Genomic DNA, 16,123 nt, shown 5'->3' on the forward strand with positions numbered 1-16,123 from the left:
TCCTTCATGATTTTGAACTGATCCAGAGTCCTATAATTAACTCCTCCAGTTCTGTTCTGTACCCTTCATTGTAGAAGTATTTTCTGTCCCAGTCAAGGTTCAAGGTATTGGGTTTTGACCCTTGGGGAGACCGAAATTTCGGTCGAAACCTGGGAAATTTCGAGGAACCCAGAGAATTTTTCCCGGTTGGGTGGGAACTTTGGTTTCGACCCCCAAAATGTGTTTTTTTGGCCTTATTTTATGCGTACATTTTAAGACATTTCTCACACATTCACATAATTAGTTTCGTAGAAAAAACACATTAAGTCACATTGATGAGTGAACCAAAAGTTTGGCTATGTATGTTGAGTCGTTGACTAGAAGTCTGAAACTATACTACATAAGTACATACTCCACACAATATGTAGTCTACAAAAATCTACATAAGTACATAATATATAATACAAAGGATCTAAAATAAATAATAATATTACATCATAATGAGTTATCACTCAACACTCAACAGTCCAGTGACTCAACACTCACACTCAACACTCAGAAGTCAATTCCAAGTAGTGTCTAGGCGGTTTCAGACTTCCAGTCCACGAGCTGTGTACCATTGTAGATGTCGTAGATGCTCCTCTAGATGCACCACATATGCGTCTTATGATATGTTTTGGGCCCAATTATTTTGGTAGTCCATCACTGCCCATCTATAAGATGTATCATCAACATCAACTAGGTATCCCAGCCTAGGGAATGGCTTAGTCACAGTGATAGGATGTGGATATGGATACCCAAAGATACTATCAACAAAAATTGACCCACCACCTGAACTATCCTCCTATCCAAATGAGATAAAAGATCCACCACATTGTCCATACCCACCACCATATCCAAATGAACCGATGCTCCCGAAGGATGGTCCACCAGCATATATAGGATAGAAGGATGGTCCATTAGCATATACACCATACGATGGATACCTATAATGCGATGCAGATGATCTTACACTCTCAAAGTCACTATCACAATTTGGTCTAAGCGGCCTTCCTTAGGTAGATTTTGCAAGATCCAAGTTTAGATTGAAGTTTTTTGGGCACAAGGGGAAATCTTGAGTGTTTTCCCCAAGTTTCCCACTACACAGAAAAAAATAAGGGGAGAGGGTCGGATTTTTGAGAATAGAAGACATGGTTTCTCATAAAAGCATATTTTATAACGATTGGTTCGACCCTTCTGGTTCAGCATCGAAACATGTTGAAACCGGCTATATGGTATTGGGCTGCTACATACCATTGAAAAGTGTGAAATTTTGATGGTATCGGTCGACTTCTTGAACCATGGTCCCAGTTTTCCCATATGCAAATATGCAGACTTAATATCCGTCTAACACTGATATCACCAAGGATTAGGCATCCTCAAACACCGTCGTTTGATCATTCTTCGGTATATAAACCCTGTCAAATTTGAAGGTCTTTTTCATAGTGCCACCATTCAAAATACCTATCCCCCATCCTTGGCTACATTAAAGTCTACAAGTGTTGTGAACCCTGCAGAAACTTCCTCCTTTCTTGGTGGACGGCACTGAAAGAAATCAATGATATTTCCTTTTGCTTTCTGGATTTGATTGAAGAGAACTTTCCCCTTTATCTGCTCTTCACAGTACTTCACTTTAAGATCTTCACATTGTGCAACCAAGGCCTGAACTACATAGACCATTTTATTCCATTCTGGAATCAAATTAGCACACTCATAAGCTTCATAAGAGAATTTAGAATGCTCCTGTTTCAGTCTTAAATTTTCTTTCTAAATCATTAACAGCAGCAATTTAGAACTTCTTATCACGCTCATATACTACAAATATCCCTCAGTTCTGTCCCTTGCTTTTTCATAGCCTGATCTTGGGAGTGGGTTTGGAGGATCTTATTGTCAAGTTCCATCATAACCTTCTCTAGCTGCACTTTTGCAACTGTCAGAGACATCCAAAAAAACTAAAAATAGTAACTAGGTAAGGATCTAAAAGCTCCTAATCTTCCACTTCCGCCGGTCCATATGGGAGCTGCACCACTTCCCACACAAACAGTACTGCATGAACAGTTGCGGGCAGAGTAACTACCTTGAACTGCATCAATTCTCACTGACACAGTTACATGTTTGTTTCTATGCTTAAGAGGGAAAGCATATTACACACTTTTTTTTAGGGTTGCCTTTAAGCATAATCATCCTACTACTACTGTCAGAAAATTGCCATATGGGCAAGAAAGGAGTAAGGCCTTAATGTGTGTGTGCCCCCGGGGGGGGGGGGGAGGGGGATGAAGGACAGGAGACTTGAAACAAAAATGTGATCAATAAGGGAGATCGATCGGAACAAGAAACTAAACAAGGAAAATATCAGAAAAGATATTAGTATCCTCCCAAATATCAGAAAGGGCTATGATTGTCAGTTGTTGATTCCTCTAAATTCACCCAGACATGAGGACTATACAGCTAATAGTTGATCATTTCTAAGGGCATATTTTTCATTAAATGCAGTTTCTGTCCTCCCGTAATGACCAAAAGACTGCAAACATGACCACATCCAATGGAGTTCTGCGTTTCCTCGAAAGGGCATTCACAAGTCTGCTTCAATTGAAAATCTTGGGCCTACAGTTCACAGACAAACCTCAAGAATTGTGTCTTTATATACAAATAATTGAACATTCAAAGCACAAGTAATGCCAGGACTTACGTGTATATGGACTCTAAAGTACGAATAATGTCAAGTTTTACATTATATTTCCGCATCTAGTTTCTTCCCAATGAATTACCATGACCTCAATGTGTGGAACCACAGAAACCAAACACTCAAGGCTCATCTGCTTACATATTTAAGAGGAGAAAACCAATTAATCTAGAAGATAAAACCAGCATACCTCTTCTACAAGCTCATCTTTCGTCACAGGAGAACGCAAATCATTGTCGACCTTGATGAGCCTCCTCAGCGACTACAAAAAGAAAAAAATACAACAGTAAATTTACCATATATATAGATATATATCAAAATGAGACAATACATTTATCTATTGTTAAAGCTATGAATAACAAACTTGAAGTATCACTATTTAAGTTGACCATGGATTACTATTGCTTAATCAAAGCTAGTTTGGATAAACAATCATTACATAAACAACAAAGTTCCCCACAAACAACAACAACCAACTCAGCCTTATCTCAACTTAATGGGGTCGGCTACGTGGTTCCATACAAAACAAAGTAGGGAAAAAAAGAAGTCCAAACAGGGAAGGGGGAATAAGTAGATGAAAAGATGAGTATGAGGAAAGAAACACAGCCCAGCAAGTCAGGAGAATCTTAGCTAAATGAGGTCAGCTACATGGATCCTTGCCCTCCAATAGGCTCTATTTGAGGCTATACTTGGCACAAGACCGAGACTATGCATGTCATTCCTTACAATTCTCTTATAGTCATTTTAGGCCTACCCCTAGCTCTTTTAGCTACTTCAATCGGAATCAGATCACTCCTCCTTATTGGACTTCCTCAGGCCTCCATTGAACATGGTCATACTACCTCAAGTAACTTTTGTGGAGCTTCTCATTGTTTTGGGAAACATTCCTTACTTCATCCTTCTTTGTTTTGCCGCACATCCATCTTAACATCCTCATCTCTGCTAAATATAGCTTCTCTATATGCAAGTTCTTAATTGCCCAACATTCCCCACCCCACCCCCCCCCCCACCCAATACATCATGTAATCCTATAGAATTTTCCCTTAAGCTATAAAGGAATACGCTAGTCACAAAACATTTCAGACACGCTTCTCCACTTCATCCATCCTATTTAAATTCTTTATGAAACATCACCATTTATTTAAGTCTCCACAAGCTACACCATTTTAAACCTTACGGTTTTCAAAGTTTAGAAACTTAGCACAGAATACCTTTATTTGCTGGAACTGATTATATGAATGAACGAGGAGGAAATTACCCAGATATTGAAATGATATCAAGGTTAATCTTGATGCATTGCAATCATTTTTTTTTTTTTTTTGGCGGTGGGTGTATAACCATGTAATGCATCCTCTAAATGTAAATAGTTCTGCATCAACTGCTACATTAAACAGTCAATGAAAGAAAAAAAATTTCTAACCTGAATGAGTGAACTATAAGCCCTTCCAGAAAGAGAGAATAAAATAGAAAGGGCTGATCATGGAGCCAATGGGAACTGAACTTTTCATTACTTGTGTTGGCAAAACACAGTTTAAGCATCTCTAATCAGATTTTAATGATCCCATTTTTAATGGGTACTTTAAAACAAAGGTTTCAATGATCACAACTTTTTTCTCATTTCGGATGCTCTACCCCTGCAACAGTTCATCTCCAAATGTAATTGCACAAAAGTGTATACCATATCCACAAGTGTTACAAGGTTTTTTTTTTTTTTTTTTTTTTTTTTTTTTTTAGGGTGGTTTGGCGAGTTCAAACTTCATCCATGGTTTTCATGGTAAGAAGAAAACAATGATGAAACCATGTTGTCCATGATACTGGCCTAGGAATGCAAAACTACTTCCAAACAGGGAAGCTTTTCTTTGAAATCAACCCCACTGCTATTCCTTTTATTCCAAAAGTTTCTAATCAGAAGTATGTGATCAATTATTAACTTTATCTCAACGATCATGGCAAACAGGTAAAAAATTGTAATATGTCATCTTATTGTCGAGAGCATGGTTCTAAATCTCGGTCAAAAATTGTCATATGTGATCTTATTAGTGATGTCCAATTTCTTAAATCTGAGTTGTATTAAAGGAGTTATGTTCTACTCAAGCCTTATTTGATGTGTGGGAATGCCGTCTAAAATCGCCCTGAATGAAAATAAAAATCTATGGACATCAAAACAAAATATTATTTTACTGCACCATTGGATTTTAGCAATGTTTTATCATGATAAGATTCATAGAAAGTCCAGATTTTTTAAAAACCCAGCATTTTAAAGTTGAAAATCGACCTTACAATCGAAAATTCCGTTTTTGTCCTTGAACTAGGGGGGTTGACTTTTTATCCTTTTGGAATTTAAAATTTTAACTATTTTTATTGGATTCAAATAGGGGTATTAGCTTATTTATGAATAAAATCTTAAGTAAACATTTAATTTACTTAAATTTTATTTGTCATATCTGGTATAAATAAGTACCACACCAGCTGATAAAACCCCAACTAGTTTACAACATCATTCAACATACAGTAGAAAACCGTTACAACCACAAGTAACATTTTGAGTCTTCTTTTTTGTGAAAATAGTTCGTGGATTAGCTTTAAAAGTCAATAATAGGTTGTACCAAAATAATAATAATAATTAAATTAAATTAAATTATGGGGGTCGAAACCAAGGTTTCCAATAGCCCAGGAAAAGTAGAAGGTTTCCCCGAAGTTCCACAGATTTCGACATATATTTCAGTTTTGACCAAGGACGAAGCTTGGTCGAAACCCAAGATTTAGAACCTTGACTGAGAGTGGATATGACTTTCCCAAACAAAATAAAATGATATTTTGGTAATCTGGTTGCTCAAGAGCTTTACAGAGGTTCAGAGTGCTGCAACCAACTTTTTTGCTTCCAATATTGCTCTATCAAAAGCATATGAAATACCATGGTCTGCTTAATCAGCAGTTTCAAGAATGCATAGCTGTCAAAGCAACCCAAGGTGGTGGAGGGTGCCTAAACGCTTAGGCAACAAGGCCAGTTGCCTACGCAACCAAGGTGCCCAAGTGTTACTTTTTATTTCCTTTCTTTACTAATGTTTTTAGTATACTACAATTTATATCTTATACCATCAAAACTCAACATTGAGCTACATCAAGTCGTCAAAAATCAACATTTAGAGAAATGCTCTTGTTCTTTGATAAGTTTAACTAGTTAAATGATATTATTTTACTTAAGACTTTTTGTATTAGGTAGAATACAAAACCAACTTTCTAACAAATCCAAGATTGCCTAAATCTGATTTATATTGACGGAATTACTTTCAGGTCAAATCTTATTTGGTGTGCGTAAATGCTTTTAAAATTACTCTGAATGGAAATATATTTTTATACATCAAAACAAAATATTATTTTCCACTCATTTGGTTTTTAATGATGTTTTGGCATAATAAAATTTAAGAAATTTTTAGATTTGAGAAAAACCCTAGCATTTGAAAGTTGAAAATCGCCCCTACGAATGCCTTTTGGGTCTGGCGCAAAATTCTTCTTATGAAACCTATAGCAACTGAGGCCATTCGCATAGGTGACGGTTCCTCTACCTCCCTATGGCTTGACAACTGGCACCCAGATGGGATCCTCTTCCTTAAAGTTGGCCCTAGAACAGTCTACTCCTCGAGTCTTACTAGAGACTCCTTAGTCTCATCTATTATTCACAATTGCTCCTAGTCTCCCCCTCCTTTCTCTCAAGCCATTTCTGCCCTTTGGTCCTCTCTCCTGACCATTTTTCCTCATGGTGGAGAGGAAATAATTGTTTGGAACCCTTCCACCTTTGGAAAATTCTCCTCCTCATCTACTTGGAATCTTGTCCGCTCTCCTAGTCCTCTTATTCCTTGGCATAAGACTGTTTGGTTCAAATCTCACCTCCCTCAACACAACTTCATGGTTTGGAGAGCTCTCTCCAGTTGTCTCCCTACCTAGGCCTTTCTCATCCATTGCCATATCCCGTCCCCCCAGCTTATTGTTTGTGCTAGAATGGTATTGAAGATACCAACTATTTATTTTTCGATTGCCACTTCACCTCCTCCATCTGGAAGCGTGTCCTTACCAAATGCTGGTAGGCCAGGAGATGACCCTTCACCCTTGAGAGAGAATGGATATGGATCGACATGACCTTTAGCACTAGCTCTATCTGTGACATCGTTGGGAAACTTGCTTTCAAGGCAACTATTTCTCACATTTGGATGGAACGCAACCATAGTTTTCAAGGCGGTGGTAAGGCGACGCCTTAGCAGCGCCTTGACTCTGATGCGGTCTAGAGATGGCAAGGCAGTGCTCCTCCTTATGTGAAGTGGCGCCTTATGGGTTTTTTTTTTAAACACATTTTAAAATTACTTAATGAAAATTCCAAATATAGATTTTTTATTGGTAGGTGTATGGTTTTGTTAACACTTGAGATGTATGGGATCAACTTTACTCCATAAAAAATAACCAAAACAAACAAAACAAAAACACGATTCACAAACAGGGTTTGGATTTTGTCAAGGGTTTTAAGAAAGGGCTTTGAGAAAGAATCAAGGAACAAGGAAGAACCATTGATCCAGGCCACCATTTTGCTCCGGCAGCAATGAGCTTCATTCTTCTTTGACGTGAGTAGAAATATAGTGGATGACCTTAGGACTTAGGCACTCATTTTGATATCATAGAGGTAAGTATAATAAATACTTGTATTTTTTATGTCTTCTTTTCTTTATATTTATAATTTTGTTTCATAATTATGTATTTATATTATATGTTAATATGTTATGATGATTAATGATTGATGATTGATGATTGATGATTGATGATTGATGATTGATGATTGATGATTGATGAAGATGAATTTAGTTTATTCACTTTATTGATTTGTTTTCATTGGTATGAATATGAACCTTTAATATTTATTTAACATATGAGTAATAGGATTCAACTAGGATTTGAGCCAAATAGATTGGTTTTATAAAAAAATTACACAGGAACGCTTTAGTCGATAAGATGACGCTTTATGCCCGCCTTATCGCTAAGGCGCTTTGAAAGACCCTCAAATGCCTTCGTCGCCTTACCACCTTAAAAACTATGAACGCAACCTGCGTAGATGGACTTCCAAATCCAGATCTCTTGATGAAATTTGAAATGCCATCTATTTCGGCGTTCCTCCAAACTTGCTATGAACCCTCTCCGGCCGGTTACAGATACCCTAAGGAACAGGCTGATTGTTGTCTCTTGGGGCCTCCCCTTATCTATTTTGGTTCCCCCATCCCCCCTTAGGGGTGTATCCTTTCCTTTGGCCTATGGGTCATGTACATTCCCTCCCCCTTTTTATTTGTTAATTAATTTTCATATTAACCCAAAAATAAAAAAATAAAAAAATTTCCCCTACCATTGAAAATTCAGTTTTTGTTCTTTAACTAGGGAGTTGACTTTTTATCCTTTTGGAATTTGAATTTTTCATTATTTTCATTACATTAATTTAGGAAGTTTTTGCTTATTTATGAATAATATCCTAAGTAAATGGAGAAATAATTCCAAAGTCATTTACTTAAATGGTTTTGGGAAAAATCAGCACAATAAATGGTAAAAATAATAAAAAAATTAAACCAGAGCCTTACATTAAGGTGACAGTCGCCTATACCCAAACAAACAGCTTGACAACTATACAAGAAAGTTCAGATTTCTTCCATGCAAATCAAATGTGCTAAGGCATACAGAACAAATACCTTATTTTATTTCATTAATGGCACTCCAATTGCTTCTTCCAGAGTCAAAAGTGGTTTGTGTCTTTATGAGCAGAAGAATGAAAGCTTTTCTCTTGTGGACTCCAGTAGCTTCTTTTTTCATCTCTTGTTAAATTATTTCCTTCATCTGTTGGGACATCTGACCATGATAACATGGTTCTTATTGTTAATTATTTATTTATTTCTTTATTTTTTTGCTGGAATTCACTACTTCAATACATTAACATTGCATCATCTTGCGTGGTAGTATTAATGTTTCATATCTGTATTTATAATATATTTGTGGTATTTATTGCTGTCAACATGTGCCCCACCCCCTTAGTTTAAAAATCCAGCATCTTCAATTTTTTGTTGACTATTCACTGCCTAAGCTTCGGTTCAAGTGGGTCCGATGCATTTTGACAACCTTGGAATAGAATTTTCAGCATTCCTTTGGTGCAGGGGTCATTTCGGCATATGCAAATGTGAAGTCTACCTTAGATATTAAGCACAATCTGCAGTAAGCCCTGATGTAAAGTTCTTAAAATCTGCTTTTTCATCCTTTGGTATCAGATAAAATCTGTCAGGTGTTGAGAACTTTTAAAAGAAAGCTTCAAGTGAAACTAGGATCCACTGCTTGAGTCTAAATCTGATGATGGCCACTTAATGCAAAAAAAAGGCCAAGGGTAAAGCCTACCTCTATTTCACCCCTCTTGTGACACTAAGAGAGTGGGGTTCGCACATGGTTGATGCCATTTTTAAGTCTCAATGGATACTTTTGGCACCTTTTTTCTTTTGGATTTTTTTTTTTTGGGGGGGGGGGGGGCGTTAGCCTTGAATGCAAATTTTAGCACTTCCGTCATTAAACCAAAGCTTTAAATGCTGATTGCTGGCCTGTAGCTAATCACAATAAAATCCATATTCAAGGTTGGAGATAAATTGTTTATCTAGTCAATTTCAGTATGTATGTGTGTGTGTGTGTGTGTGTTTTCAAATAAACTAGCTTTACCTAAAGACTATCACGACGATGATCAACACCTACAGGAACTAATCATCAACAGGTGCCTAATTGGAGTATAGTCAGCATAGTCAAGCAAGCCAGATCTACTATTTCTGAAGCTTCTAGTCCATTAAAGTTCAGAACTTTAGGAGGATAAGTGGACTCTCAAGTAACCAATAGATTGCTCTTCTATTTGAAGAAATATTCTGAAAGAGAAATAGTTAGTTTGGGACTTCTTTGCCGCTCATATAGGAAATGGCTTTTATAAAAGAGCTTGTCTTGACACTTGATATTTTCTGGGAGTTTGAAAGACTGAATTACTAACAGATTGAGATGCATGTAATGTGTATGAGTATGTGTATGTGCATGTGCATGTATGTGTGTTCCCTTCTTGATGGGTGAATGGGCGGATCCTATTATGTGTGTCTCAAATTCTTGACTCGTTTCCAATCGACCCGCTCCAAGATATTTTGGCAGTGATCTGAATGAGATTTTTATTAGGTCTGTGATAGTAGCAGAGGGCTTGGGCTGATAAATGCAACCCGATGGATCAAAATGAGGAGTATTTATATGTTTTGATGTCTTGTTGTGTAAGTGAAAGAGAAACAAGCGAAAAAAGGATTTTCGATTTAGGGCATTTTGGGTGAGAGTTCTTACTGCGAGTTTGGGTGTTCTTGAGAGATCCCTATTATAATCTTTCTTCCATCATATAGTGAATCATCTTCACCTTCGCCTGTGGACATATCAGTTGCTTGCACTCTGCCCTTTTTTTCGCTGGTTTGATAGGATGGATCAAAAAAGGGAGAGAACAAATCAGAGTTGGAAGGCAACGGGGCAACCGAGGTGCATCGAAGGTGCTGGTTGAGCGACTAGGGATCAAATCACATTAGTGTGTGAACCACGAAATCTCTTTCTATTGTGTGAATCTGTTCGTTTTTCTTCATGTTTCTTGGTGCTTTTCTAACAAATCCCCTCTTAGCTACCTTGAGTGGGTAGGGTAGAAGGAAACCAAATAGGGAAATGGGATAAATAGTTTTAAGGACGAAGCTATGACATCTTTGGCTTAATAGAGGAAGCCATGATCTCCTCCTCCCAAGAGAATTTGTGGGAACTCTTTTGTCATTCAAGCCTACTTCCATTAGATAAAGGCAGCTATAAATAAGTATAACAAATACAACTACTTCTTAGTTACGGGAACTACCGATTCCCTAACTCCTCCCCACTACTAACCATGTATTCATAACTACTTACATGTAACCCACTTACATTAACCAATCCTAATGTTATAGTGACTCTTCACAAGACACACTACTCGGTGCCACCATGGTTGTGCTTTGATACCAATTGAAACATGCATGGATATAGTGGAGAAAATAGGAAATTAATAATAAAATAGTGGTTTGAGATAGAAGAGATAAAATAAAATCAGAAAAGATAGTGTTGGCTTTAAGGACGAAACCATGATGTCTTGGCATAGCTGAGTGATTATTTATCTTTTCAAAAGTCCCCCTCCTTCATATTTCATTGAGTATTCAAAGAATACAAAGTAGTTAGGATAACTAAATCATTTTAACACGTTTTAGATGATTAACCCACTCCTCCATAGAATCTTAAAGTAACCCATTACTCCTTTACTCCTATACAACATAACTCCTTCCCCGTATATAGTTTCCACATAAGCCACGGATCATTCCTCCATCTTTTAGACGTAACACTTCAATTTTTCCTCCTCTAGCTAGATCTAAAGAACAATAGTTGCTCAGGAGACTCATGGAAAGATTTAGAGCTCACAAGAAGAATCTTCATATGGTCATTACTGACCTAGAAAAAAATCCTATGACAGAGTACGAGAATGCGGTGACTAGTGTGAGAATTATAGGAGAGCAATGAAGTGAATTTCCAATTACAATTGGGTTACATCAAGAATAAGCTTTAAGCCCTTAATTTATGGGCTTAGCATGGATGATTAAACTAGGAACTTCAAGACAAGGTTTCATTGTCTGCTCTTTGCTGATGAGACTAAGGCTAGGATTAACGCTAAGTTGGAGCTATGGAGATCAACCTTGGAATCAATGGGTTTTAAGATAAGTAAAACGAAGACGGAGTTTATGATGTGTAACTTAGTCACACTATAATGGGTAATGAAATGGTGAACATTGAGGAAAGAGAGGTACCACAAAGTGATTGTTTAAAGTATTTGGGGTCAATTATAAATAAAGAAGGTGATATATATGATGATGTTTCCCAGAGGATTAAGGTGGGATGGATGAAGTGGAGAAGTGTGTCCGGAGTGTTCGGTGACCAACGTATCCATTAAAGCTTAAAAGAAAGTTCTATAGGACGATTGTTCGACCAGCTATGACGTATGGTGTGGAATGTTGGGCTGTTAAGAAGTGTCATATAAATAAGCTTCATGTAGTTGAGAGGATGTTGGGATAGATGTGTGGCAAAACTAGGAAGAAAAAAAGTAAAGAATGACCATATTAGAGCATATTTGAAAGTTTCTCTAATTCATTATAAGCTTTGAGAAAGTCATTTGAGGTGGTATGAAAATGTCAAACGGAGGCCTGAAGATGTCCCAGTAAGGAGGAGTGATCTGATTTAGATAGAAGGACCTAAAAGAGCTAGGGGTAGGCCTAAAATGACTATAGAAGTAGTGAGAAAAGACATGCATAGTTTAGGCCTAGTCCCAAGTATGACCTCGGATAGACCTTTTTAGAGGGCAAAAATGCATGTTCCCAACCCCTTTTAGGTGAGAGTTTTCTGTTTTTGTTGTGGTGTGCTCCTTTCCTTTCACTTTGACTTTTCTGTTGTCATCTTTGAGTAGATCCATGTAGCTAACCCCATTTAGTTGGAATAATGCAGAGTTATTGTATATTTTGATATTAGCTCTAAAATTGCTGCGCTTTGTTAGAAATTCCCCAAGGAACATGCTCATTGTTGTTTTTTGGGGTGAGCAATAGTTGTGGTCCAGCATCTACTTAACTTTTTCTGTTGTTAGGGAATGTTTAAACAGGCCTAAGAAAATCATATTACTGGGGCATGTATAGAAATTGGGTGGTTTTGCCTTTCGACTAAAAGGGCTTCTTGACAAATCCGCCTGGAATAAGGTTCACAAATGTCGAACCAAAGTGAAAGGATAAAAAATTCATCTTGTGCAAACATATTCCTTACCATATTCTCATCTATAGGAAAGTTGTGGAAGGCTACTCACTAGATATATCCAGGAAGAGTTGGTCACTCATAATTCAAAATTTGATCAGAAAAAGGAGGATAAAGAATTTGCAACTTTGTCTGCCTACTGCCAAACAGTAATGAATCCACTTATCTTCAAATAAAAACAGATCACTCAGACAATAGATCTGAATAGCATGCTGATGTAATTGCAAATAATCTTCAAATGGATCTTTAACAGCCTCTAAAGACATTATGGAGTCACAGTAGGCCAAGATATTCGCAATTCCTCCATTCAGGAAAATTTGAGAACATGGTAGGCACCCAACATTTTAGCACATAGATTGGACATTTCTCGCATAATTTTGTACTCAGAACAACACAAGCTCCATACTGAGTTGTGAACTGGTGATGATCCATGAGAATGTTCATACATTAGGTTGTGATATTGGCTGAAAGACCCAGACAGAGTCTGACAAACCTCTAGCTTACTAGATCCACCTGAAAGTTAAGAACATACAGCCCAAGTCAACCTCCTTTCAACCACTTGGTTTCACTGCATAATCCTGATTTGGCATCCCTCATTATTAAGGCATAAATTCTTTAATGATGTCTTCTTCAAACAATACAACAAGGTCATTTGGGTTTCCCCAGTTTAAGAAACCTCAACTTGCACCAGTTGCATACACTACCAACAATCAGAATTAAGAACTCTTACTGAATGTAATGTATTGTAATATACAAACATCATGCTAACAAATGATAATAATCACGTTGTATCACCAGGAAAAAAAAGACTACTTGCCCAAATGCTACTGCAAATGACAAGATTTATAAAAGATGCTCAAAATTGTTCATAGGGTCCTATACAACAACAAAACCACCAAAGCCTTATCCCAACTTAATGGGGTCGGCTACATGGAGATTTGTAGGGTCCTATGTACTTAACTAATTTGAACTTGATACCAAGATGAGCTACAAACCAGGCGAGCGTTATCCAGACGCTTGGCTGCCATTTGGAATTCTTTCATTTTGTCCTCTTTGGTTTGTGGAACTACTGTAACTGTCTCCACTTCCTCAGGTTGGTAAATCTGAACAGGTTGACGCCAAAAAAAAAAAAAGTTACTACAGTGAGGGTTAGTGAACTAAAACAATGACTGGAGCATTCCTTATTTGGAAGTAAATCACGATAAGAAACTGGAATTTTGTAGGCTGAAGTGAATCTCCAATTCAAGATAATAAACCAAGCATATGTTTGGTTAACATTCACAGGAAAAGTGAGGACACAACAAGAAAAGACAAAAGAAAAAATATTTAAAACAAAATGACTGGTGCCAAAAGTAATCATCATATAAAGAATATATAAGCATTGGTACAAGGTTTAACAAAATCACAGAGAAATTCTAACTCCAGTATCCTCTAATTTAATATGCAAGGAAACACTTTATCAAGGAGGGCACAAGCCATTCCATTAGCAACTTATTTACTAGTAAGAGATCAGTGAACAAAACCTTCCTCTGTTCTCTGATGAGATACGCATATTTCTCAATGTTGGGGACGGCAAGCAACTTGGGCATCAAGTGATTGCGGAAATATCCAGGAGCAACCTTCACCGTTTCACCAGCTTTACCGAGCTTCTCTATGCTCTGGATGTTCATCACCAATATCAGATTCCTAACTAGAGATTATAAATTAAGAAAAAAAAATGACAACCACAGAGCTTTTAAATCCATTTTACTCACAGTAGTAAGAATAACTTCCAACTTTCTGTATCTGACTCCCTGAGCATTGAATAAAAATGGATGAATCATGGGATCAGAAGTCCGCAAGCTCGTGTCCTTAATGATTTGACGCAGAACATTTCTACCGCACTGGATATAAGCCATCTCTTCACCTTCTTCAAATTAGTTCTTCATATAATACAAACAACAATGGAGTTTCACAAGTCAAATTCAACAAAATCAAAGCCACGAAGAGCACACACGGGCTTGCTTACCTGAATCGAGACACCGGAACTCAACCACTTCAGTTCTTGAATCTTCAATCCCTAATCTCAGTTCCTCTTCTTCATTTTCAACTTCTTTATCGATCCTCGCCGTTGTGTTCTCTCTCTCTCTCTCTCTCTCGTTTTTAAGCGGCTAAAGTGAAGAAGAACGAGAGCAGAGAAAACGGCTCAAGAGGACTCTACTTGTTCATGTCAATGTTCTGTAAACCGGGTCCTTAAAACAGCCGGTTCGAAATATTCTGTTGAAAACTATTCATACCGGTCGGTTGGTTTCGGTTTCCTCCAGTGAGTGGATCCAACCAGACCAATATACCGGTCTGATCGGCTTCAATCTTCTACTCCATTTCCAGATAAGATGATCAATCCTGATATCTACTCGTGACCCCTTCTTCCCGTGGGTCGACTGAGAAACCTGCTCAGGCTTCCTCTCCTCTTTCTTCTCTACGTTGTCCCTCTCTTCTTTAATAGTCCTCTGTGATGCCCTAACCATAGAGTAGTGCTCTCCAGCACTCCAGTTTTCACGAGAAGTTATCTCAGAGCATCTGGCATCAAAGCAGGTAAGCAGTTAACCCTTATTAAACCTTCAGAAACTCTACATTTCACACTGCAGAATACGAATCCATTACTTTAGGGGTTTTTTATTTAATTTATTTGATTTGTATATTCTTAGCAAGATAGACCCATATGTTGAAGGCCAAGCAAGTATTGAGTGGCTTCCCTCTGTTATGTCTTTCAGAATAGCTTGGTTGTTAAGTAATACGTTGCATATTTTCTCATGTTCATTCTTTGCTTCCCATTAACAACTCAATCTTTTAATTTTGATAGAATCTCCTGGAGATATGCTGTCTTCCTCAATATGATTTTAAGAGAAATGTGACGAACTTATGAGTAGAAAGCTAATTCATTTTGCAGGCTAGTTAGTTGGAGGGTTTATATATATATATATATATATATATTTAAAGTGGGAAGTGGGAACATATTTAAGCTACATTTTTATTCTAGATATTTTTCTAGTTATATCTGAGTAATCTCTGGTTTTATGATTAGCTTTAGGACAGTAAACATGAATCACTGATGGGAGAACAGCCATGGAGTTGAGCAACTATCCTATCTCATCAGGTCAGAAAATAAGGAGAAGATAGGGGGAAATTGTTTGAGATCTTCAGACCACAAAGCTATTGATTTGCACTAGGAGTCTAGGACATTCTTGGAGCATGGTAAGAATTTGTTGCCTTGTTTTCCTACGACAAAGCTATTGGAGTCTATTGAAATCTTTATGGTACAGTAGTTCTAAATGATCTGTTATGATTTTTTATTTTCAGCGCATTTGATTAATACTTAGATATTAGCTTGAACAGATGAAGATAACGAAGCTGGAATTTTTTTGGATAAGTTGAACTCGGGGAATTTCCCTATGATGCTTTTGTTGCCTTATGTGAGAGTTACGTACTTAAAAAGAAAAGAAAAGCAAGGACTCATGGTTAATTGTAAATCAAAACTCTCTTTTTTGGACTTTAGTTCAGACT

The 16,123-nt window shown here is 37.3% G+C and overlaps 1 protein-coding gene and 1 pseudogene across 2 annotated transcripts in view; both read right to left on the reverse strand.

Moving 5' to 3' along the window:
• The window catches only part of LOC122070365 (50S ribosomal protein L9), a 28,093-nt gene extending 13,326 nt beyond the window's left edge, over window positions 1-14,767 (reverse strand). The window contains exons 1-5 of one of the 2 annotated variants that reach the window (XM_042634510.1): window positions 14,589-14,767; window positions 14,335-14,480; window positions 14,104-14,238; window positions 13,576-13,683; window positions 2,892-2,963 (exon numbers count right to left, since the gene is read on the reverse strand). In XM_042634510.1, the coding sequence (XP_042490444.1) occupies window positions 2,892-2,963; window positions 13,576-13,683; window positions 14,104-14,238; window positions 14,335-14,478 (459 nt within the window). In that variant the 5' untranslated portion in view covers window positions 14,479-14,480; window positions 14,589-14,767. Of the gene's footprint in view, window positions 1-2,891; window positions 2,964-13,575; window positions 13,684-14,103; window positions 14,239-14,334; window positions 14,503-14,588 lie in introns of both variants that reach the window. The other variant, XM_042634509.1, reaches the window with a different exon arrangement.
• Window positions 479-2,881, reverse strand: LOC122070364 (annotated as a pseudogene).
• Window positions 14,768-16,123: the final 1,356 nt, after the last annotated feature.

This window comes from Macadamia integrifolia, unplaced genomic scaffold (genome assembly GCF_013358625.1).
Source record: "Macadamia integrifolia cultivar HAES 741 unplaced genomic scaffold, SCU_Mint_v3 scaffold90, whole genome shotgun sequence".
Lineage (NCBI taxonomy): Eukaryota > Viridiplantae > Streptophyta > Magnoliopsida > Proteales > Proteaceae > Macadamia > Macadamia integrifolia.